Raw genomic sequence first — 23,329 nt, 5'->3', positions numbered from 1 at the left:
GCTTCATGCGCATCGAGGTGGAATTGTGAGAGGAGAGATGTCACCTCGGTTCCAAGGGCTCTTGCACGTGATCGAGTCATGGGTCCGGTAGGCACTTGATGAGACGATGGTAGGTCCATGGGGATGACCATGGGATGCTCCGCATCACTATGTCAATGGGTCGACACTGTCGATCAGTAATACCTGTTCCTGGGGTTGTGCTTGGTGGTGGGGCCTCCCTTAGACACAATGTTACAAGATGTGATACACATGTTAATTCAAGTGAACAGTGCTTGGGGGGCAACAATGGTAAATGGGGGATGATAAGAGTGAGTTATCATGGGCTTTGACAGGCTAATTACAATATTGTTCTTTTATATGGCATCGTTCGTACTTATGCTTTGGATGGTGGTGCGGGACGAATGCCAATTGATTTATGCTAGAAATTATATTTCATGCGGATCTGGATGGAGTCTGTTGCATGGAAAAATTAGCTTATCTCACATTTATCATTGGCCTAATAAAGATGCCAGATATTAATAAGAGATGTGAGATTAGGGAGCTAGAGATGTGAGAGAATGTGTTCCTCATTCTAAGCTTTAGAACGTGGAGCCGTATCTAAGAGGAATGAGTCAAATTTGGAACTTTTATGGAGGTGGAAAGATATCGAACATGCTATAATTTTCGCATGTGTGTGATATGTGATATAATTTTGATTGAAGATAGCCGAAACATTGTTTGTTTTGAAGTTATACTAAGAAACTATGTTAGATTTATAGTTACAATCATTGTAGCGTATACATGCTTGGATTCATTAACATGGTTTAATATGTTTACTATTGCTTCGACAGACATTGGGAATACCTCACGCTCTTACTTCAGTTATGTGGCTCTGTGGTCCTATTGCTGGATTAATTGTAAGTAACTATGACAATGGATCTTGTAGAACAAGGAGTTATTGTTTGATTTCCATAAGACAACTCTCTAACAACTTAAGAGAGGAAAACCTGCACACCTGTTGCTTATTTTATTTGTTATACTTTGAACCGTGGTCTATAAAAGCAATAAATTCATGGTGCAACTTCATGAATATTTATTAAAAGAATAAGAAGTGATATAAAGTGCACATCACTTTTATCCATCATTTGAGCAAAGCACATGATTTTTCTGATTCATTCAGGAGTTGGCGTATTCCCCGTGAGTTTATTGTGAAGCATATATTTCAAATTAATGCATGCATCGTATGTTCATGAAGGTGCAACCATGCGTGGGTCTCTCTAGTGACAAGTGCGGTTCGCCACTAGGGAGGCGGAGACCGTTTATCCTCTCGGGATGCATCGTCATCTCCATATCGGTGAGTACCATGCAATCATACCTCTTCTGCTGACATACACCATCAACCTATTATGAACAGTCACTAATGTGTTGCCACACTCATATGTGTGACCCCGTAGGTTATAATTGTTGGGTTCTCCTCGGACATCGGGTACGCACTTGGGGACACGAAGGATGATTGCAAGTAAGCTAAATCTTTAATTTTAGGCATATAGTAGCAAAGTAAAGAATCTTACGAAAATCTAACACTAAGTTGACGAGAGATTTGTACAGAGATTACACTGGGCCTCGGTACCGTGCGGCTGCCGCCTTCATTTTGGGCTTTTGGCTGCTCGACTTCTCCAATAACACAGTGCAAGTGAGTCTGCGCATGCTTGGTCAAGAGCATATCGACATATTTCATAGTTAAGTTTGGTAGTCTAGACTATAAAAATTTATTACTTTCAGTCAAAAAAATTGTTATGAAGATTTAGTACTAGTTAAATCCACGGGGCAAAAGAATCATTAGATAAAATGGCAATTCTTCATAGGTATAGAAAATAATAATCATGTCAGGCACTAACCAGGGAGATTCTATGTAAGCCATCCATTAAGTCTTGAGATATGTGAAGAAATTTCAACACGTTCCATTTGTTGCATTTTCATAAAACATTGAGTCAAATCATATCCACTCTCCTCCGTACACACGTCATGTCATGTATCCACCCAACATCATGCCTCTACCCACATGAATAATTCAAAATTGAGTACCTCTCTATCTTCATGTGAAAATTGTTTGTATTTAACTAACATTTGTTTGACATTGCTGACAATAATGAAATATTTTCAATTAATCTATGGTTAATAATTGTGATAACATAAATGTGGGAAAACATCAACAAACCTAATGTGCCAAGTCAATACAAACTGCGACAAGTACGCTATAATCCCCAAGTGTGAGGAATTTCCATAGCACTTTCCAAAGATAGAAGTGGTGAGTATGGAGTGTCGAACACACAAGTAGCTGAAGGTAAGATCAACATTCCCCCATCTCCTATCTACCACTGATACAACCCTATGTAAACCGAGTGTGTGCTTTATCTAGAAACAAGAAATAAAACTACAAAGTTTGTACAAAGAGGTAGCTTTGCAAGGTAACGAAGACCATAACCGTAAAAGTAGGTGCTTCCTAAGTAATGATACAATTAAATACAAATAGCGGGCGTGGAATAGTGGTGGTATGGTGTGCAGAATTGTCCCTAGGCAATCAACTAAGTTACTAAATCGATCATCGACGCAAGTTTATATGTGGGAGAGGCCTCTGCTAGCATGCCATCCCTTACTCATAATTTTATGCACTTCTGATTGGAACTATTAGCAAGGATCTGCAACTACTAAGAAGTTCATTAAGGTAAAGCCCGACCATAGCAGCAAGATATATTGGTCCCCCTTCAATCCTATATGTATAAATTTATATGGTCCGACGAGGTTTCTGTCACTCCTGCCCCCATATGCATAGTCCAACCAACTTACAACTAAACCTATGGCATGATCCGCATGCGAGCTCATATGATGGACACCAAAGGATAGTAACATAACAACAAGCAACTCAACCAAACATGGAAATTTACCAATTAACCCAAAGGACAACAAGAATCTACTCAAACATAATAGTGATGACACAAATAATTGGGTAATAATTCATAGCACCAAAACACCATGTCAAGTAGGGGATTCCAGTGGGTTCTGGTAGAGTGGACTACTGAAAAGAGGTGAAGAAGGTGACGGAGATGTTGTTGAAGACGGTGACGTTCATCAAGACAATCGCCACGATGATGGTTCCCCTAACGACACTCCAGCACCACCGGGAGACAGAGGTTGAGAGCCCCGCTTCGAATTCTTCCTCCATGGCATGCCCCTTGACGGGAGAGTTTGTCCCCTCTGATCCTTGTCCATCATGGCTCCTATAGGGGCGAGAGCCCCTCTGATATTGGATCTCTTCTCCATATATCTTTGTTTTTCGCCACTATTTTCTAGTCGAACACTGTTTCTTTTATAGTCAGAGGTCCGTAACTCCGACCGGACGGAAATTTTGAGGGATTTTTTTTCCATAAATTAGCTTTCCTGCAGATAAAAAGGAGCTCTAACTGATCCACAGCCCCCAAATGAGCCCATGGCGTAACTAGGGGTGGGCACACCACCTGGTCGTGTGGGGCCCTCAGGCACTGTCTTGCGTTGTTCCTTCGCTCAAAAATAACATATATTCCAGAAAAAGTCAGAGTAAATTGCCGCGGTATTTTGAACTTCCTAAATATTGATTTTTCACGAAAGAAAAAATATGCAGAAAACAACTTGCACTAGGCACTAGATAATAGGTTAGTCTAGAAAAATAATATAAAATTGCAGCAAAACCTGAACACCGCATATAGTTGATGTTAATATAGCATGAGTACTTCAAATAAATTTGATATGTTGGAAACGTATCAGCATCCCCAAGCTTAATCCCTGCTCGTCCTCGAGTAGGTAGATGATAACAAGAATAATTTTTGAAGTGTGAATTGTAGGATAGAGAAAACCTTTGATCACATAGGCAATGATAATTCTAAAAACAAGTAACATCATTCCATTAAGTTCAACATATAATAAAGTGGTCATGAAGTATCTTGTTAATATTTTAGGATTATATTACAAACATAAAGCAACCAATGAAGTATAGATGATGACTAGGTACCGCAATTTGAACATAACCATCATACTTATACAATGCTCAACAAATTACTACTATGAGAATGCATACAAAGCTAAGAGTGATGGCCATACTCAATACCTGGTGCCGCAAGAAAAAGAAGATGGAATTGGCTCAACAATAAAAGTAAAAAATATAGGCCCTTCACAGAGAGAAGTAGAGATTAACATGCACCAGAACTCATTTGTTTAAAATAGAGATAACTTTTTTGAGATGTGTACTTTTCCTGTCAACGGTTTAGCAACAATGGTTTCCATCTCCTTCCATTCTAAACACATTAAGAGCGGTTGCCATGCATCAACACTCCTCCAGCATAACCAACACAAACCATGGCTAGCTGAATCCATGGGTGCCTGCCAACTTTCAACTTCTTTTTCAAAAATATATTATTAGGATTGGGCATCCCTATACAAGCTATATCATAAACTTAACAAGCAAAGTAAACTCACATCCTAAGTAAAGCACATTTAGTACGGAAGATAGTGACTACCCCCACCGCTCCATGAGTTTTACGAGCACACAAAATATAAGTTTATTTGAAGTTTTAGAGGTGGCCTTGCAAATTTACTTGGAATGGTGGTGAAATACCATGTATATGCAGGTACAGTGGACACTTTGTGGCATAAACTTGTTTCAAGGATTGGATGCACAAGCGGTAATTCTGCTTAGTACTAGAAAAGGCTAGCAAAAGACTGTGGGCAACGACTTTACCATGCACAAAAACATTAATCATTGATTCTCTAATAGTAACATTATTGAGGAAATAAAATCCCGATGATAACCTTCAAACCTTGAATACCTCTAAGGCTAAACTAGAATTTATCAAACATGTGTAAGCATGTGCCAAGCCAATCATCTGTCCTTCATTGGGAGATACTTACCACCACAACATAATAGGTTCAACTTAATGCAACTAATGCTCTTTGTCATTATAATATAACTCTCTTGCTTGATTAAATATATGCACTATCATATTCACTTCTATTTTAATGAAGTAAACAGAGGATGCATGTTTACTTCTCAATATACATATCATAAATGAAGCACATGGCATTTAATTCATTCTTAAATTTTACTCTAAAGATATAAGTGAAGCACAAGAGTAAATGATCATACTTACTCAATGAGGGATTCCGCATGATAGTGGGATCAATACTAATGACTAAAGTTTGACCTCTTCCATCCCACTTTCAATAATAATGTAATCCACTTGAATTGCATCAACCTCCTAAATAGTGACATCAATACTATCTAAAGTTGACCTCTTCAAAGCCACTTTCAATGATAATTTGATCCATACTCGAAAAGATATAAGTGAAGTTCGTGGAGCATTCTACAAATAACATTAGTATAAAGAGACCAATATCCAAGCTCAAAAGATATAATTGAAGCACACAAAGCATCCTATAAAGCCAAGCTCAAAAGATTTAAGTGACGGATAAATAAAGCCATAATCAAGAGATATTATAAGTGAACTGCATGGATTATTCTATAAACTAACCATGGACACTAAGAAATCATCCTCAACCAGCATAGTGTAAATTTATTGAAAAGAAAAAGAAAAATGATGCTCTAATACTTTGCACATATCATGTGAATAAAATATAGGCTCAACCAAGACATACCTTTAGTTGTTGAAAACGATGAAGGGGATGCCAGAGCATCCTGAGGCTTGGAGTTTGAGATATCTTAAAAATATTTCTCGGGGATCCCTCGGGCATCCCCAATCTTCAGATCTTGCATCTCTCCAACTTTCTCTCGTATCGATATCTCCCGTGAGTTTTAAAATTTTCATCCATAGAAAATTCAATAGAACTCGTGAGATAGACCAGTATACATAAATATAAATCACCAAATCATGTACTGTGAAGACAAGTTACATAATTGTTTTCAAACATTAGCTACTATACACTATCATTTTCACAATTTATATCCCCCAATGTAAGCCATGAAAATTCAGAATGAGCGGATAAAAAACTATAACCACAATCTGTCTAAACCAAATAGTCTATAGTAACTAATTCTAAACATATACTTCTAAAGCTCCAAAAATTGTGAAAGATTAGGAAGTAATAAAAAAATTATTACAATATTGTTTAAAAAATTCATAAAATTAGCACGTTCAAGGAAAATATAATAATTTAATTACGACAACAAAACTTTCTGTTTCCGGCGAGCACACATCAAATATGCAATTTAAACATCCTATGGGCAAACCTTGGCACTTCATTTTTATGGTATAGTGTTTTATACATGGGGATAGTTATTTTTATGAGAAACTTCCATGGGAATCTTTACATTATTTCCATGAGCATGAGCAAAGTGTTCAAGGTCGACCCTCACTTCTTCAATGCACAACTATTCAACCACTTATCTTTTTAAGAAAAGGTTTTCGTTTCCCTTCTTTATTTTTGTTTTGTTTTTGAAAAAAATAGCACACGAAAGAAGAATAAGACTCTCTAAAACTTCCGTGTTGTCTCCGTGGCAGCGCTTTCGTTAAAGCGTTAAGCAGTGTATAAAGGTGCAAGTAATTTATTAACTTTGCATTTTAAAATTTTACCCCCAACTAAAGAAAGAAAACAAGAACAAGAATAACGAAACTACTTAGTGATAAAAGCAAAAAAACATACAAAATAATTTTCATCCTACTCTATTGCTCCCGGCAACGGCGCTGGAAAGAGCTTGATAATCCCCAGTGCAAGGAAACTGTCGTAGTACTTTCTAAAGAAGGAATAAGTGGTAAGTATGGAGTGTCAAACCCACAAAGAGCTAATGGTAAGATCTATATGTCTTCAGGCTGTATCTGCCATGAATGCAATCCAACATGCACTTACCATTTTCTTATCTAGAAAGAAGAAATAAAACTACAAAATGGGTATAAATATGTAGCTTTGCAAGGTAACGAAGAACATAAATAGAAAAGTAGGTGTTGGCTAAGTAATGATACAATATAATACAAATAGCGAGTGTGGAATAGTGGTGGTATGACAAGGGGAATTGTACATGGAAAGATCAAAGCCTCACGGGACACATAAAGAGACATACCCACCACCCTTGTGCATGCAAACCTAACAAGAGATGCTGATGCCAGCTACACCATGCTTTCTTTCCGACCGACCTAATGTTCCGAGGAGAATTAGGAATGGTTGTATCCCTGCGTCGAGTGCCTATGAAAAAGTAAAATAAAACATGGATGGGGAGAAATAAATCGCTATTTACGGCCAGACATGTCAAGGTCCACTTACAACAAATTGCCAAATTGTTATGAAGTGCCACACATACACAAAGTGCCAAATGATTACGAAGTGCCTAAAATTTTACACGAAGTGCCAAATATTACAAACTACTTGTCAATTCACACGAAGATCTCTACAAATACAATATGTTGTTAAGTTCTACTTGATCAATCATTAAGTTGTAATGGGTCAACCACTAAGTTACAACATGAGAAAATACATCGTAATGTGCAGTCAAAGTTCTACTACGGGGATGTGGAGGAGGGGAGCTCGCCAATTTCTTGATTCAGAGACCCTCGTGGTGATGGAGGTGGACGGTCGGCGTCCGCGATGTCAACCAACTTCAGCTCACCGGTCATATCTAGTGAAGAGAAAGCAAGACAGACATGGGAAGGACCCAAGTGATGGTGACACATTGCATCATAGAGCGCACAAACAAATCAGTGTTTTGCCAGCCAGATCCTGATGGGGAGTAGGAGGCTCCTGCTCGACATTCAAGCAATGGCGGGGGAAGACCTCACGGCCAACGTGTCATGTGCCTAGAACAGATGCACATCACTAGATCCCACCTTAGAGGGAGGTAGTTGGTGTCAATTATTTACTATAGTGAGGAGGGTAGGGGATATGTTTTTGTTGTTCTCGCCATCCTGGGATGGGGATAGGCACGACGATGATGTGACATAGTGAGCTTGACAAATTCTGACGGTTCTTGTCTAGATCTTGTCTCCTCGTGTCTTCCTCGTCACCCATGGTGAGGACCACATTGTGACCACAGAAGGAGCACACTAACCTCCTCCTCTCCATGGGTTCATGCGCCACTTCTACCTCCACCCATGATTTTGGTTTCCAGAGCACATCTCCTTCCAGGAAGAGGTGTGGTGGAGGCAAGGGGAGAGGTGGTGTCATCAGCTGCTTGGGGGAGTGGTGGTTGGATCTGGTTGGTAGGGGCGAGAGGGGAGGTGAGGTCGGCTGGAGAGGAGAGCAGCAATGTTTTGGGAGGACAGTGGAATTGTGAGGAGGGGGTGACAAAAAGTGTAGGTTGATGTAAGGATGCTCTGGGGAGAGGCGAGCAGTATGGACCCACACCTGTCAGTGAGGTGCATGTTTTCTCTCTCTCTCTCTCTCTCTGGATTTTCTACTAGTTTAGCTGCCAGGATCATGAGTGGGGTGAATAGCTAGATTGCATCTCCATGGGTACACTAACATAACACATATTTAATTGACAAACACTTATTCGGCAAGCACTTTGAACTACAATAGAGAAACCACAAAATTTAAATAGTGAAAACTTATAAACTTGACGTGGCTTTTGGTATAACTGTTGAGTCAATTATCAAATTGTTTGTCAAAATCATGCGTAAAGTATATTAGTGGAAAGCTATGGATTAGGTGACCCCTTTTTTATGTGACACACTTTTCAAGCTTCATTGCATTCTAATGGCAATTTTGAAAACGGAGTTTTTCCCATCGAGCGACATCGATAGTATTTTTTAGACTTTTTATCGCATGCGAAAATGATGTAGATGGTATATTATTGAAAACATATCGAAGAGGAAAAAAACTAGACGTCATCTTCCTAGTTCCTTATGGTTTAAGAGCAGTTAATAAAAACTAGAATTCGTGTTTTGGCGCAGTCCAAATTGACAAGTGAGCTGCATCAAAGGGGCAACTGAACTGAGCTTTGCTAATAGAAGTCGGCTAAGTATAGTTTAGTGAACTCAAAGTGAAATTTTCAGCGCCAACAAGTGAACTACCGGAAATATTTTCCACATGAGGATGTTGACTTCTCGAATAGTAGCGAATCCTGACACATCGAAGCGATCTACAAGTTTTTCTAAATTGTTTTTCCCCTATGTTCTAGGCTCCATGGCATGAGAGCGGCAAACTGCATATGTGTTTTTGCACAATTATTTTATGGGGAGAACCAAGGAACTCATTATAACAAACTACTTCCATTTTCTTAGCAATTTATGAACAAGTCCCTAAATTTTCACAAAATCCTAGGGTGGCCTCCACCATGGAGCATTGTGGCACACCAAAGCCCGTGCATGCGTGGGGTAAAATGTCTGTCATATGCTGGAGAACCATAGTACCATGCCGCACGCTGATGACAAAATCCTATGGTGGCCTCCACCATACACCGGTGGAGCCTTGGATCGGCGCTGGAATCACAAGGGTGGCCCGATCTTCATGAATTTTAGGTGTATTTGCGGAACAACACAAGGAAATGGAGGAAATCATGAGGAATCACAAACAAATGAAGGAAAACACATGGAAAACTAGTGATTCCAAGGCGACACCCTCTTGTAATCATACATCCACACCACATGGTTCCCATTGTTTCTTAAAAATTCATTGGTGAAGCAAACAACAAGGTGGAAGATTCTTCCCCAAGTCATAAGACATGGATGGCTTGAATTTCATGGAACGAACCTTCTCCAGAAGTGGAGGTCTTGAACTCCAAACGAGTATTCACTTCAAAGGGTGGCCTTGTACTATATGAGGAGTCATCTTAACAAGGAGAGGTCCCACAAGGGCAGGTACATGAGCTAAGCTATAATGTATTGTCATTTCTTAGCTAAACATCTAGGAGGGGGATGGGTATATATAGGTCCACCCACAACGGGGTAAATGAGGACAAAAAGATACATAGGCTAGTCGCCTAAAAGTTGCGCGCATGTGGTGGTTATATGGGGTCCTCCTCGCTGATATAACCGACTAGTGAGGCGAGTGTTTGCCAGGCATTGGAGGTAGGTGGCATGCTCCAACAGTTTACATCGGGGTAAGTGGGTGGTATAATAGGAACAAATGTCAGGTTTTCTCGGGTTCCTGCTAGTGTAACCGGGCGGGATGAGCTTGTTATATTGGCCACTTGGATGTGGCCATCCTTTCCCGTCTTTCGCCACGTGAGTGTCTTGGTGTTTCTTCTTTCGCTCCCCATCTTCCACTACAAATGGTGTGAGCTCTTTCTTGTGCATGCTCCCCTCCATTGCACAATTGTCACTAGGCAACTTATATGTGCAAATGAAGGAGCATCAAGTATTATACCATCCATGAGAGAATCAAGTAGACATGCATAAAAGGCAGAATTCATGTTAGTAGATGTGATGCATGTGACCCTTCGCGATGGAGACAAAGCCATGTTGATGATCGTCGGATGCAATTTCTCATGTCATTCTCCGCACCCTTCAAGAGGAGTCTCCCTCTACTTAAAACATCATCACCATAGAGAAGGGATAGATCAGAGTTACCACAAAAATGGAGCTTGTCAATCATCATGTACTAAAGGCCTACACATGCACAAAACAAAGAAAATAATGTGCGTTCATGGTACAAAAAATGTGTCATCCATCAATACCCATCTCTTCTCTTGCGCATACCATTAGCAAGTAATACGGTTGATAAATATATGGTGTATTTATGCATATGTCATAGAAATGACATGCATGCTGTAAATAAGGAAAACAAGCATGCTTCACATGTAACATGTAAAAATATGTAAGTATATATGAGAAATCTATGGGGGCCTTATCGTGCAAGAATAAAGCAATGTCACACTCAGCACATATAATATAGCAAGTATTCAACATGATGGTGGCAACAATGGGAATTATTAGACAATATTCAAAACAAAGCCTGTGAAAAGCATGGAAATGGTTGCCATCAACCGTATGGAAAGAGCAATTATTCATCATGGGTGATGCAACACACAAGGTATATGCAAAACAAAACCATGGCAAAAGTTTCATTGTGTAGGCAAGAACTCCTACATAAACAAAAATGTGACATCATGCCACCCCCAACACAACAAGCATCATGAAAGTTATGGGTGAAAGATCTAAAATGATAAAAGAAAGTTACTCTGCCAAGCTTGTAAATACACATAAAAGTAACACAGTGATGGGTCATTTATAATGCAGAGCATGGGTCACAAAGGCATGTCATTGGAATAGTAATGATTAAACCATGCATTGTGAATATGGTAATATGGGCAAAACATATGTAGTGGAAGATACCAAAGAATCATTGGAGTGCAATTTAGAAGAGGTACGTGAATTCGTGTCATGAAGAAGAAGATAGGAATGATACTCCATGGAGACCTACGCCTTGTTTGCTCTAAAGAGCTCGTTTTGTAACCTCATGTTGAGTATGAGTTGAGAAGTAGTCGTGACGTCCTACACATGCAAAAGACAAAACTAATTATATGTGTGCATGGTAGATAAAGAGATCATCCATCACGATGTGTTTGTTCATTTGTACATCACTGTTAAACTCAAAGTGCATGAATAATATGTGCATCAATGTTTATATCCATGGCACTACGCATATTGTGCAAGGAAGGAAAAAACATGTTGCACATGGTACAAAAAAAATCTCCAATCATATGGGAGAAGTCTGTGGGGGCATTCTCATGTGCAATAGAATAAACATTGTTACACTCCAAACTCTATATGTTTGAAGCAAGCAAGTAGAGTTTTGAAAAAAAATTATGGAATGACATGTGCAAAGCATGGGTATAAATGCAGTCAAGTTGTATGGAAGAACAATTAGTCAACAAACTTAACATGACACACAGCATTCTTATTTTATGGATGGGAAAATGTTAACCACAAATTATACATATAGCACTATTATGCTTGAAATCAAAACAACATAAAGAAGAACTATTCATCATGTTTGTTACAACATGTGAGGCATTACCAAGAACATTTACCATACAAAGGTGGTCATGGCAAGGCATATGAAGTTTATTATAAGAATTATGCAAACATAACATGGTAATATCATAATAATATATGCAAATACCACAAGCTAAAACATTTCAACTATGTCTTCGCACAAATAAAATTCAACTTAATTCATATGCATAGGTGCTAAGGATAGATCTTGAAGATGTGATTTCAGAAACCTTAAGCATAGCACAAGACAAATTCATGGGACTATCAAGCATGATATAACATATGGGATTGACGTAAGATATCACATGTAGAACGCTATCACAACTACTTGATATCATATATTGTCATCACAAATAGGTGGCAAATCAAAGCACGCAGAAGGTAAAAATGGGGCGTGCCATAAATATATGAGCATTATTATCATGCAAATTGTCCAAGTCCAGTAGGAGGATAAACATATCATCAAGACCCATTGTACCTTTGTGTTCCTGCTCATATGGAGTAAGTGTTGTAGTGGAAACGAACATATTGTGTCCAAGTTCAGCATTTTGATGATAAAATGTGTGAGGGGGGTATTCTTCCACTATGTCCATTGTCTTGCCCATTAGAGGGAAGGACTTGTCCAGGATTGGGGAGCCATCAAGTACGAGACATTGCACCAAGTAAGAAGACACAAATAGGAGTAGAGTTTAAGTTGTTAGATTGGTAAATGGCCCCAGATCAAAATGCATAGGTGACTAAAAGAAAACAATAAAAAATAGGCTAGGTCTAAAGGTTTTCACCTGCAGCTATGAACTTGCACTCGAGATCCTATCAGATAATCAACATGGCACTGGTAAACATTGTTACATATATCTTATCAAAGTATTGTTATGGGAGATGCATCCAAATAACCCGCGACCAAGTACCTCTGAATCATGGTTCTATGGTCCAACAAAGGCCCTTCCAACACATGGGGTTAGCTCAGTTATTAAGGGAAAAGTAGAGCAATACATTGGGCACTTAATGATTGCACCTTATCTACCCCCTAGACACTATCTTTCAGCTAGAATACTAATATTATTGCCACCGACATTCGTCATAGCCTTCCATTCTTCTCCACCCTAAGCATCTCCTTGTTAAATCTTCGGTATCTTGTGTATCTGTAAGCCCTAGGATCGAGGAGGGGACAAAACCATTGTGTAGCACATAGAGATAATGTTAACTCAAAGTAAACCAATGATACCTTAACGCTTGTACATGGGGATACGAGGCTATGACACCCCTTAGCCCTTGGGGACTACTCACACAACACAAATAAATCACATACAATAGACATTATGAAGATTTCTACTTAGGGATGAATGAGTAAGTCATACAATGTTGATCACGTTATACACTCGATTACAAGTATGATGACTAGTGGAGATAAAGGCTATGGTGATGGCGATGGCGATGGCTATAGAGTGGTGGTGGGTAATGTAGATCGGAACGAGTTGGTAGCTCTAATGAATGGTCAGTCGTCTTATTGGTGGCTCTCATTTGGTGAAGGTTTCCTATCCTTTATAGTGCAGATGGGCTGAATAGGGTTTCAGAGTGCCTCTGATGCAAATGAGCCTAGAGACCCTTTATTGATGTTGTCATGCATCACATCATGGAGACGGTGGCATGCGATACGAGTAGTATCATAAACGTGGAGGCTTGTAGGACATGACATCTTGTTGCCTTCTTCTGTGGACACTGTTCTGTTACTCCTTTTCATGGGCATCATTTGTGATGTCCTACAAGAGCAAAGGCAGTTGTAGCACTTTCACGATAAGTTGAGTGTCGAATCCATAGAGAGTAGAATGGAAGGCACTACTAACCTCATAATTATGTTACTGCCAATGTAGTTCCATACACACCCAAACCAGACTTTGGAAATAGACTACTCTATAAGTTACTAGGAAAAAGGAATGAAAAGGAGTTTATGTAAACTACGAATGGAAATGTAAAAAAGTAAGGTGTTCTCAAGGGCTCCAGAGTCATCGCTACTAATATGATCCACGCAAGAAGTGCGGAGCATAGCTCTCTATCATATCACTAAGCCACTCTTTATATATCGAAGTGGGCGGTTCCCGATACATATATGTTCTACTCGAAGTAGACTTCATATCACATAGGCCACCACCAAAGTTGCCCCATGCCAGTTATCACTACGGTTCTTAAGGGTTTCCCCATGGATGCAGCCAGATGTGAGTTTCCCTCTTACTCCCCTACCAACTGCAGAAGGACAAGAAAGAAGCTTTTACTGTTTTCTCACAATACCTAAACATCAAAACCTAAACAAACAAAAGTAGTTTGCTTCACGAGCAATCACAACGATAATTCAAGAGAGGCCTCCTCTCAATATTCGTGAAGGCTACTAACTCGATAATAAACATAAGATATTGGATCACTTGAAGGAATCTAATTCTAGTCATAAAGAGTTCATCCATATCCTCGAAAATAAGTATGACTACTCAAACATGTGAAGGGAGCACATAAAAGAGAGGGCCAAGTTACAAGCTGGCATTGAGCCAATGAAACGAGAAGGCATGGCGGTGTTGGTGAAGATAGTGCTGATGGTGATGTTGATGGTGCCGGTGGTGTTGGTGATGAAGGAAATGCCGGTGGAGGCGGCGTGGTGGAGATGGCACTAGCTCGAAGGCTAGTGCATGCAGTGGCCGAGCTTCTTCCTCCTTATATTGATCTTGTCCATTCTTCCATGAAGGTGTTGTTGGTGCAACAATGAAGGTGATAGAGATTGATCTTGGATGAATGATGGATGATGGTGGTGGCTATGGTTGGAGAAGTATTTTAAGGGCTCTCCCAAAGCCTCCACTTTTCTTCTTTGATCCAAGGGCTCTATATGAGCCCAATTGTCTCCCAAACCCTTCCTTATTAGCCAAGGATCACGTAATAACCAATAGGGACAAAATCGTTGAAGAATCCTATCTAGAGAGGCATCATTCAGAGCTATCTAGGACTGGTACGAGCAGTGGTGCGACTAGGTTTGATCATACCAAAGGTCGTCGAATCCGGAAACTTTTACATCCAAACTCTATTTTCAATGTTATTGGCCTCATTGCAAGAACAACGCCGATGCATCTGTGGTATTAGATCTTAGTTTGGAGCACTTTGGAAAAAAAATCTCATTTTTGGCCTTTCGAAAGGCCTAAGTCGGGTGCTCGTAATCCTCTGTATTAAATCCATCTTTGGCCTTTTGATTGTGCTTGGTCCTAGGTTGCTCTAAGACACCCTTAGACACAACAAAACAAAGGAAACTAGTAAAAACTAAAGAAAAAAACTATGCAATGCTCACAATGAAAAGAGTGAAAAGTAGTAATCATGCATAATGGACATATATTTGGTTCAATGGAACATGATATATGTAGAGCACATGCAACAAAGGAGCTCAAAAAATCATAAAATATAGAGCCAACAAACTCCCCATACTTATATCTTGCTCGTCCTCAAGTAAGAGGGTTGACTACCTAATATTTGCCAACTCGAAAGCTTATGCTGAAACCAAACCCCAAGAGTGAACCCATGCTCATTGTGCGAGCATGCAAAAATTAACTAGCAAGGGAGTGATACATGATATCTCCTTAATTCCATTGCCATGGAGGTCGAGAAAGATGGAATATTTCTACAGAGTCCAAATTCCCATAGCCAAAGGTTTAGAGAGAAGGTCAAATTATGTTATGAACAATGCAATGCCCATCATGGACAAAAGAAACTATGGATTATCAATCACCTCAAAAGCACCAACCCAAGGAATACCAGGTCTAATTGGAAGATCATCCATCTGCATTAGTCAACCGCTCAACTACCTATGCAGAGATTTGTGCAAGCCTATGCCTCGTGCTTAATGGGAAAGTAGAAAATTGTTAGGGTTTTAAGAATTCGAAAACATAGGAAGTCTTTCATTAACACAACTAGCCATTAGGAATGCGTTATGATCGTTGTTGATGTGACTATGCGAGGAGTAGGCCGTGCAACTAGGATGCAAGCAGAGCTATGAATATGTGAAATCTCCCCAACGGACTAAGTGCAGGTGCATCCAACTTGCTTCCTCATAAAGACCTTTAGCATTTGAGGAAGCTTGTCATCGAAATAAGACATGCAACTTATGAAACTTTCTAATCTACAATGCATGAAGTGGTGCTACTTTGAAGCACAAGTGTATACTAAAAAGTGAAATGGTGTTGCTCCTTCTCTCATCACCACCCTTTTTTGTAGCACCTCTGTGATGCATCTCTTATTTGGTCTCTCTCTTTTTGGTAGAAGCAACACCTTATAATGATGATCAACACACTTTTGTAGCACCTCTGTGACACACTAAATGTAATCATAACTCAATATCAAAACATGAGAGAAACTCTGTATGAATGACTTAGGTTGTGTGCCAGGATATGCAATGATTCGGCGTAGCATAGACATCAAAAAATGGACAAGCCATAAAAATATCATGCTAGCCATACTACGGTCATGCAAGGAAAATCGAAATAAATAATATGTCTTTAGTCATGTAATGTAATATGATGGTAGTGCAAGGCGGTATACTCGGAATGGCTATAAAAATGCCATGATAGCTAGGTATGCTGTCTGTTTTGAGGCGATGTAGGGTTTATGTGTAGGAGAACAAGAGAAAGTTCTCCCATAGGTTTGGATGTACTAGAGAAGTATGCGCCAGGTCTCAATGTGAGAGTGGGCAATGCTCGGTATTGAAGAGGCTAGCAATAAAATATGAACATAAATGTAAAGGCTTTGAAATCACTTTAGTCATAAAGAAGGCAAACACTACACAAGGGCATCACTGTATCATGTTGCGTAAGAATCAAAATCTAAGTACTGCAAGGGGGTAGATTTGCGGGGGATATTGTTGCACATCCCAGATCAACCAAAGTCGCCGGGTTCATCTGCAAAACCCTCTACAACATTCGATCGCTAATCAAGCCACAATTAGAGTCCCCAACTTATGTAATTAGGTGAGAGAATGGCAAGAATTTAAATGAATCCTTTATTATTTTTGATAAAAAAAACATGGCAATGTCTTCCAGAAAATAATCAGATTTCCTCGCGCTAACTAAAATGAATGCAAAGAAGTATGCCAAAACAAGGGGACACACGATTGCACAAGAACTTTATAATAAAGAGCATTGCACGAAACACTATGCATGCAAAAGTAACTTCCCCACACTTAAAACTTTGCAAATAAAAACTAGGGAAAATTATGAAAGTAAAAAAAGAAAATACAGTTATGAAAAGAAAGCGTCTGACGTGGTTACCTCCCCAAGATTAACATTAAGCAAGAGTTAGAGACTTCCACCGTCGGGCCACATATAACCTCTCCTTTAATAGATGTGGACCTTGCTTCAATGGATCTCCAAGTTGTGGTCCAGTGGTTGCCCCCGATAGAACCTACTTGAAAGACTAAAAACAAGGTATTTTTATGCTTTTTATGCTTTTTTGGGTTTTTCATTTTTTATAGTACAGAGGATTAGCATGACAACTAAGTTCACTAACCTAAGCACCATGCGTAAGTGGATAAACTAAGTCTAGGAGTAATATGTACCACTAGATTTGCATGAAGTATGTGTGAGACAAGTTAACAAACATGATTGTGCAGCTCGTAAGTGCCTAATAAAAACATAGATCCTCACTTAAAGTGAGAAACTCGATACTAAGAAACTTTTGTGAGACGAGGTTCGTATTGAAAACATTATCGACCGCTTGTGGTTGAAGTTCTTCAAATTGAAGAAACAGATCAGATTGTGCGGTTCTTTTATACAGTTGGCACCATACTGTATATGACAACACATAAGGTCCAAGCCCATGCGAAAATAACACATAGAGAAAATCACCGAATCAATATACGAATGTAGTTCATATATCAAATCAAGAAAGTAAATAAACGAAAACATATTTTCTACAGAGAATTACTACCTCTGTATCAAAATATGAGACATTTTGGTAGGTTGACCAACCAAAACTTCTTATATTTTGATACGAAGGGATTAATTTTTAAGGAGCTACGGAGGTAATTGATGCAAATTATAAAGCAAATGATCGGTTAGAAAATACATTAGCAACATGTGATGTGGAAAACAATTCAATTGGAGGTATTTATTGCCTCATACGAGCACGCTTGGTTGTATAGTCTGGTATAGTTTGCTCTAGAAGTTCAGTCCTTATTGCCGCCCTTTGGTACGACTGGGCGGTACGAGCGTGAGCGCTAAACCGTTCGCCGTCTTGGAAAATCTTGACCTTTTGTTAGTCGGGTTTGACGTCGGGTACGAGCACGAGCTACAACATGAAAAGTTCCTAATTTCCATTTTCTCCTATTTATGAGAAATATAGTACGGATGCATACGCTAATAACATGCTCACACACTCATCCCTATAAAGGCAAGCACTCATACCCTACTGTGAGCATCTAAGAGAAGTTGAGACGACACGTGTTGAGATTGACAAACTCACCACAGCCACCTTGTAATCAACAAGTGTGTCATAGTTTTGTCGATGACATAGGTAGGGATTTTGCATCAATTTATAAAGGTTTTATTTTGCATCATCATGTGTTTGCCGGACCTTTCGGCCTCATCGCCAGACCGAAACCTTGGAAGTATGTGGTCTATCGCCCAGGTAATGATTGGAATCTGAACGGTAGTGATTGTGCTCAACAATGGTGCAGTTGTAAGTCTATAATACCTTCCAGTTTAAAAAGATTTGTATTACCTTCATTCATTGTAGCTCATTGAATCATGCGCAGCTGGATTTGATTGTCTAAACAAAACTGGACATTTCAATCACATACTAAGTAGCTAATTGCCTGTGCGTTGCATTGAAGCCACACATATTCCAGCGGTTCGATGCCAATCGTGTCCGAAATATACCTTACACACACAATATATGTAAGATTTGGTTTCCTTTGAGTATGAGCAGTTGAAAGAAAGATTTTATAAGATTTGATTGTATTTGAGTATGAGTAGGTGAAGGCAGGAAAGTTTTGATTTAGTTTGGATTTTGGTAATATTTGATTTGATTTCAGTATGGATAGGGGAACGCATGGAATGTTTTTAATTTAGTTGAGGTTTTGGTAAGATTTAATTTAATTTAGGTACATGCAGGGAAACAAAAAGTGATTTTTTACTTAGTTCAGGTGTTGACAAGATTTTATTTTGTTTGGTTGAGTTAATACATGACACGGGAGGGACGACATACATGACAAAGAAAATCAAATGAGGAAGGGGCATGGGTGGAGGCGAACATACAACATACAACTCCCCTTTAATAGTTGAGATATGCAAGTCACGGAATTTCCCACTTCCGAAAAGAATCCTCCTCTGGCTAGAGTTATATTAGATCATGTAGAGTGGTTGATTAGACAATTTTATCTTAAGTGTGCTACATAATCTCAAGAAGACAATAAACAGTTATGTATAGTGAATAATATGTTAGTCTTATCTCAGGTAAGTAGATATGTGGTGAGAGAAATTGTGTTAAGACATCATCCTTTAATTAAGAAAAGAATTTTTTTTTATGATTTCTCTCTTCCACCTCAACATTTACCCTACATGGCAATTCTAAAATAAATCATTGTACAATCCCAAACTCGAAATAACAAGCACAAATGGGGGACTTGAAAAGAGTGCATCCTTGAACAAATACATGGTGCAAATAGTAATGTGATTTAGAATTTATGTTCTCGCTTATATAAAGAAGGTTCAGATCAGCCACTGAGCTGCAAGCAGAATATTTAACTTATTTTATTCATGACGTCGAGGGATTAACTAACACAACTGAATCATATCTATATTTTATATAGATACAATTTTACCACATAGGAGGAAGATTTTCTATCGGAGCTTATCACACAGAACTAGTTAAGATGTTGTGAGATTTCTGCAGTGTAAAAGTTTTCAAAACTCAAGGGAAAATACTGGAATAATACACCCATAATATAAGATTATCTGATGGACTGATTGAAAAAAATACGACTATGTGTGATTTGGACAAAAATAAATAATTAAGTATATATGTTTATGCAGCGGTGAGCTAAAATGATTGTTTTTTTTGTTGATAGCACGTAAACGCATATTTTCACAATCACGTGGTTGGGTTACCTTATAACATTGGTGTGATGTTCCACTATCCATTCGAGTTTGGGATTGTACAATGATTTATGAGTTATTTTTCACACGCATTGTTGCATGTGTGGTCAATTTTTCACATTATATAGACTAGCAAAAAGGCTTCTGTGTTGCAATGGGAGAAAAGAAATACCACACACTCTTAATTTACAAAAAAGGTCTATAATCTGAGAATTTGTAGCTACGGCCCAAACAAAAATGGTCTTAGCCTACAAAAGCACAGTTCAAGATTCCACATGTATTTTATTTCAACACGGCTTGCATATGGATTTAATCCGTCAAAAGAAATGGGCAAGTGATCATGTATTTATTCATGTCATGTGTGAAATGGGGTATTGTTACCGGCCGGTAAAGGAAAACGATAAAAACAGACGATGACACATCAGCACACTACGGAGACATATGTGCATAAAGGGCAATTTTTAGTATAAGCATCGCCAACTTAGGGTAACTATTGAAAACTTTTTTTCACATGCATATTTACATGAAGAGTTGTTAAAAAGATACATAATTTTTTAAGCATAAAGAGATATTTTTTTGTCTGAAAAAGAACATTGTTGTATGGTCTCCCGTGGACGCGGGTACTTGCGTCCATATTTCATCACTATTTATTGCCATACATGTCATAGGTATTGGTCCATGTTTCATCTTTTTTATATCTTGTCAAACTTGTCTTTTATTTTATTTTTTTGTCTTGCATGCCTCCTTTTTACTTTTTGCCATGCATGTCCTGTCTTTCTTCTTTTTATATATAGTAGAATAGTGCAACATCTCACCTTTATCGGATCTTCTATGCATTTTCTTTTTTATTTCTTTTATAGAGGGCATCCAATTTTTAATTTATCTTTAGTTTCGTATCTAATCCTGATTTTGCTGAGGTGTTCATCCCCAATCCGAATCACTACCAATATGATAGAAAGACGGATAATGCATTACTGATTAAGATTGCACCCTATATAATATTTTGTTTAAATTGCTAATAGGTAAAATAACACCATATTAAGATTCTACATATTTTTCTAATCAAAATTCATATATAACATGTTAAATTTGAAGTTACGGTTTAGAAGATATGGGTATTTTAAAAAACATATGATATCTACTACGGGTTTAATGTCAAAAAAACCAGTGGGCTTTCTATAAAGTAGCATGACGGACTAAGAATGCCTATTTCTTTTATTAGTAGGTACAGATTTGTTGTTTCTATCATAGCTACTCTGGAAAAGATTGACTACACATGCAACAATGCGTGTGAAAAATATTACGATGTTCATATCTCATAAATATTTTACATCTTGCTCAAATATAAAACAACCAATTGCGGCAATAATTTGTGGGGTACATTGTCTAATTTATAAACTTTGAACGAAAGCGTGAACCACTGAAACTTGGTCTCGGTTCCATGATAAATATGCTCCTTGACGTCTTTTTATCTGTGTCTTCTTTTGTCTAGGGTCCAGCACGCGCGTTGATGGCCGATTTATCAGGTATATAACGAGCATCACCCTGCTTGGTTCGGTCATCCAGCTTATGTTCTTCCCACACATCTAAGAAAAATTTATGCGATCGATCATCAACATGTTTTTTTTGCGGAAAACATGTTTGGATTTGATGAGTGCATACCCGCTTCCCGTGCAGCCTTTCTCTGGTGGTCACTCCTGTCCCCGCGTCCAACAACTTCCTTCTCGCGCCCCGATGCCCCTCCTTGTCTCCATGGATTATCCCTCCTCCGCCGACGCTGGCCACTCCCGAGCGCTACGTCGGTTGGACGCGAGCCCCTCTTCCTCCATCAGCCCTATGTAGGCACTCTGCGATGACATGGTCAAAATCCCCTGAGTCACTGCAGTGAACGCCCCCGCCATGGCCCTCGTTCCGAGATCCACTATGTCTCGCCAGTGGAGGAGCCTATGGCTAACAAGAGAACTGGGAGACCTTGTGCAACCACCAACCACGAAGGCGGCGCCATCGCCGCCAGGCCTCGGCTCGCTCCCTCGTCCAAGCATGTCTCCTGATGCGAGAACCTGCTCTAGGTGCCTCTAATCTGGCCACCCCCCCTCAAAGTGCCTTCGAGACTAGCGCTGCAAGTATTGTGGCTTCTATGGCCACATTTCACGTGTGTGTGTGTGCTACCTCCCTCCCATGCCTACGCACTAGCGCCATGCTGCCAGCGAAGTGCCTGCATCCTAGCTCCCGAGGGTCCTAGGCTTCCAGTGTGACGCCCCTAGTGCCGACTGCACCCCCACTCCCCGCCGTGGCTACCATGTTCTCCCAACCCCCCCCCCCCACATCGTCGGCGGATTCATCCTCTCGGGAGGTGGTGGCCCTATTTGGACACCACTCTCTCCACCATGCGAGCTCGATCTTCTATCTCCCTCGCTTGGCTGAGCTGGAGGTGGCCAAGGTTGGTCTGCTGCTGCGCTTCTAGACACCATGGCCAGCTACCGTAGTTGTGATGTTCACACCGATGTTGAGGAGGACCTCCAGATGCGATATGGCCTAATTGTAAACAAGTTCGCCCTTCATAGTCACTATCTCGAGGACTTCCACTTTCGCTTTGGCTTTGTGAAGACTCACGCCAGGGTCGCTATGATCAACCTCCACACAGCACACTTCCAGCTTCTTTCCACCCTTGGAGTCCATCAATTGGTGTTGAGCCTGTATGCTCATCAAGATCACTGGCATGCGAGACCATGCATGGTTTTGGTACTCGGCTGATATGCTGCTTACCCCATTCTACCTGATCGAGGCCTCGCGCCCAAGACAAGCGAAGGCCTTCCGTCTATCGGCATGGACGATGAACCACAATGGCATCCCCTAGTTGTTGGAAGTACTTCTTCAGGTGCCCGACGGTGTGCCCCTGTATGTCTCCCCAGACTGCGTCGATAGTTTCACCTTGCCCACGATGTCTTTCCGGGTGTCTATCCATGTCACACTGCCCCTGGATGAGGCCCCAAGCCTAGGATCCCCACCAAGCCTAGACGTGTGGCCTCGCCGCCACGCTCTAGTGATTCCCCTCCCCATAGCGGCTGGAGAGGTGGTGGACACCGACACCCGCCTTGTCGAAAATGGCATTGGGTCTTGAGACCATATCCCACTGCCCCTCCGCTTTGTCGGCCCAACTGCCATCAGAGGCACTTTTCTCCTTTGGAGAAGTCGAGTGAGGCTCCTATGACCAATGAAGATCTGCCAGGCATGGAAGCTGACTAGGTCCAACCTACA

The 23,329-nt window shown here is 39.9% G+C and overlaps 1 protein-coding gene across 1 annotated transcript in view; it reads left to right on the top strand.

The window, feature by feature from the left end:
* LOC125523646 (sucrose transport protein SUT3-like) overlaps positions 1 to 23,329 on the top strand; it is a 39,339-nt gene that overhangs the window by 4,850 nt on the left and 11,160 nt on the right. Inside the window, exons 2-6 of the mRNA XM_048688732.1 lie at positions 831 to 896; positions 1,235 to 1,333; positions 1,434 to 1,498; positions 1,588 to 1,672; positions 21,564 to 21,597. Of these exons, the coding sequence (XP_048544689.1) occupies positions 831 to 896; positions 1,235 to 1,333; positions 1,434 to 1,498; positions 1,588 to 1,672; positions 21,564 to 21,597 (349 nt within the window). The remainder of the gene's footprint in view (positions 1 to 830; positions 897 to 1,234; positions 1,334 to 1,433; positions 1,499 to 1,587; positions 1,673 to 21,563; positions 21,598 to 23,329) is intronic.

Source organism: Triticum urartu, chromosome 1 (assembly GCF_003073215.2).
Source record: "Triticum urartu cultivar G1812 chromosome 1, Tu2.1, whole genome shotgun sequence".
NCBI lineage: Eukaryota > Viridiplantae > Streptophyta > Magnoliopsida > Poales > Poaceae > Triticum > Triticum urartu.
The sequence above is the reverse complement of the archived record's forward strand: the minus strand, read 5'-3'. Positions and strand labels throughout refer to the sequence as shown.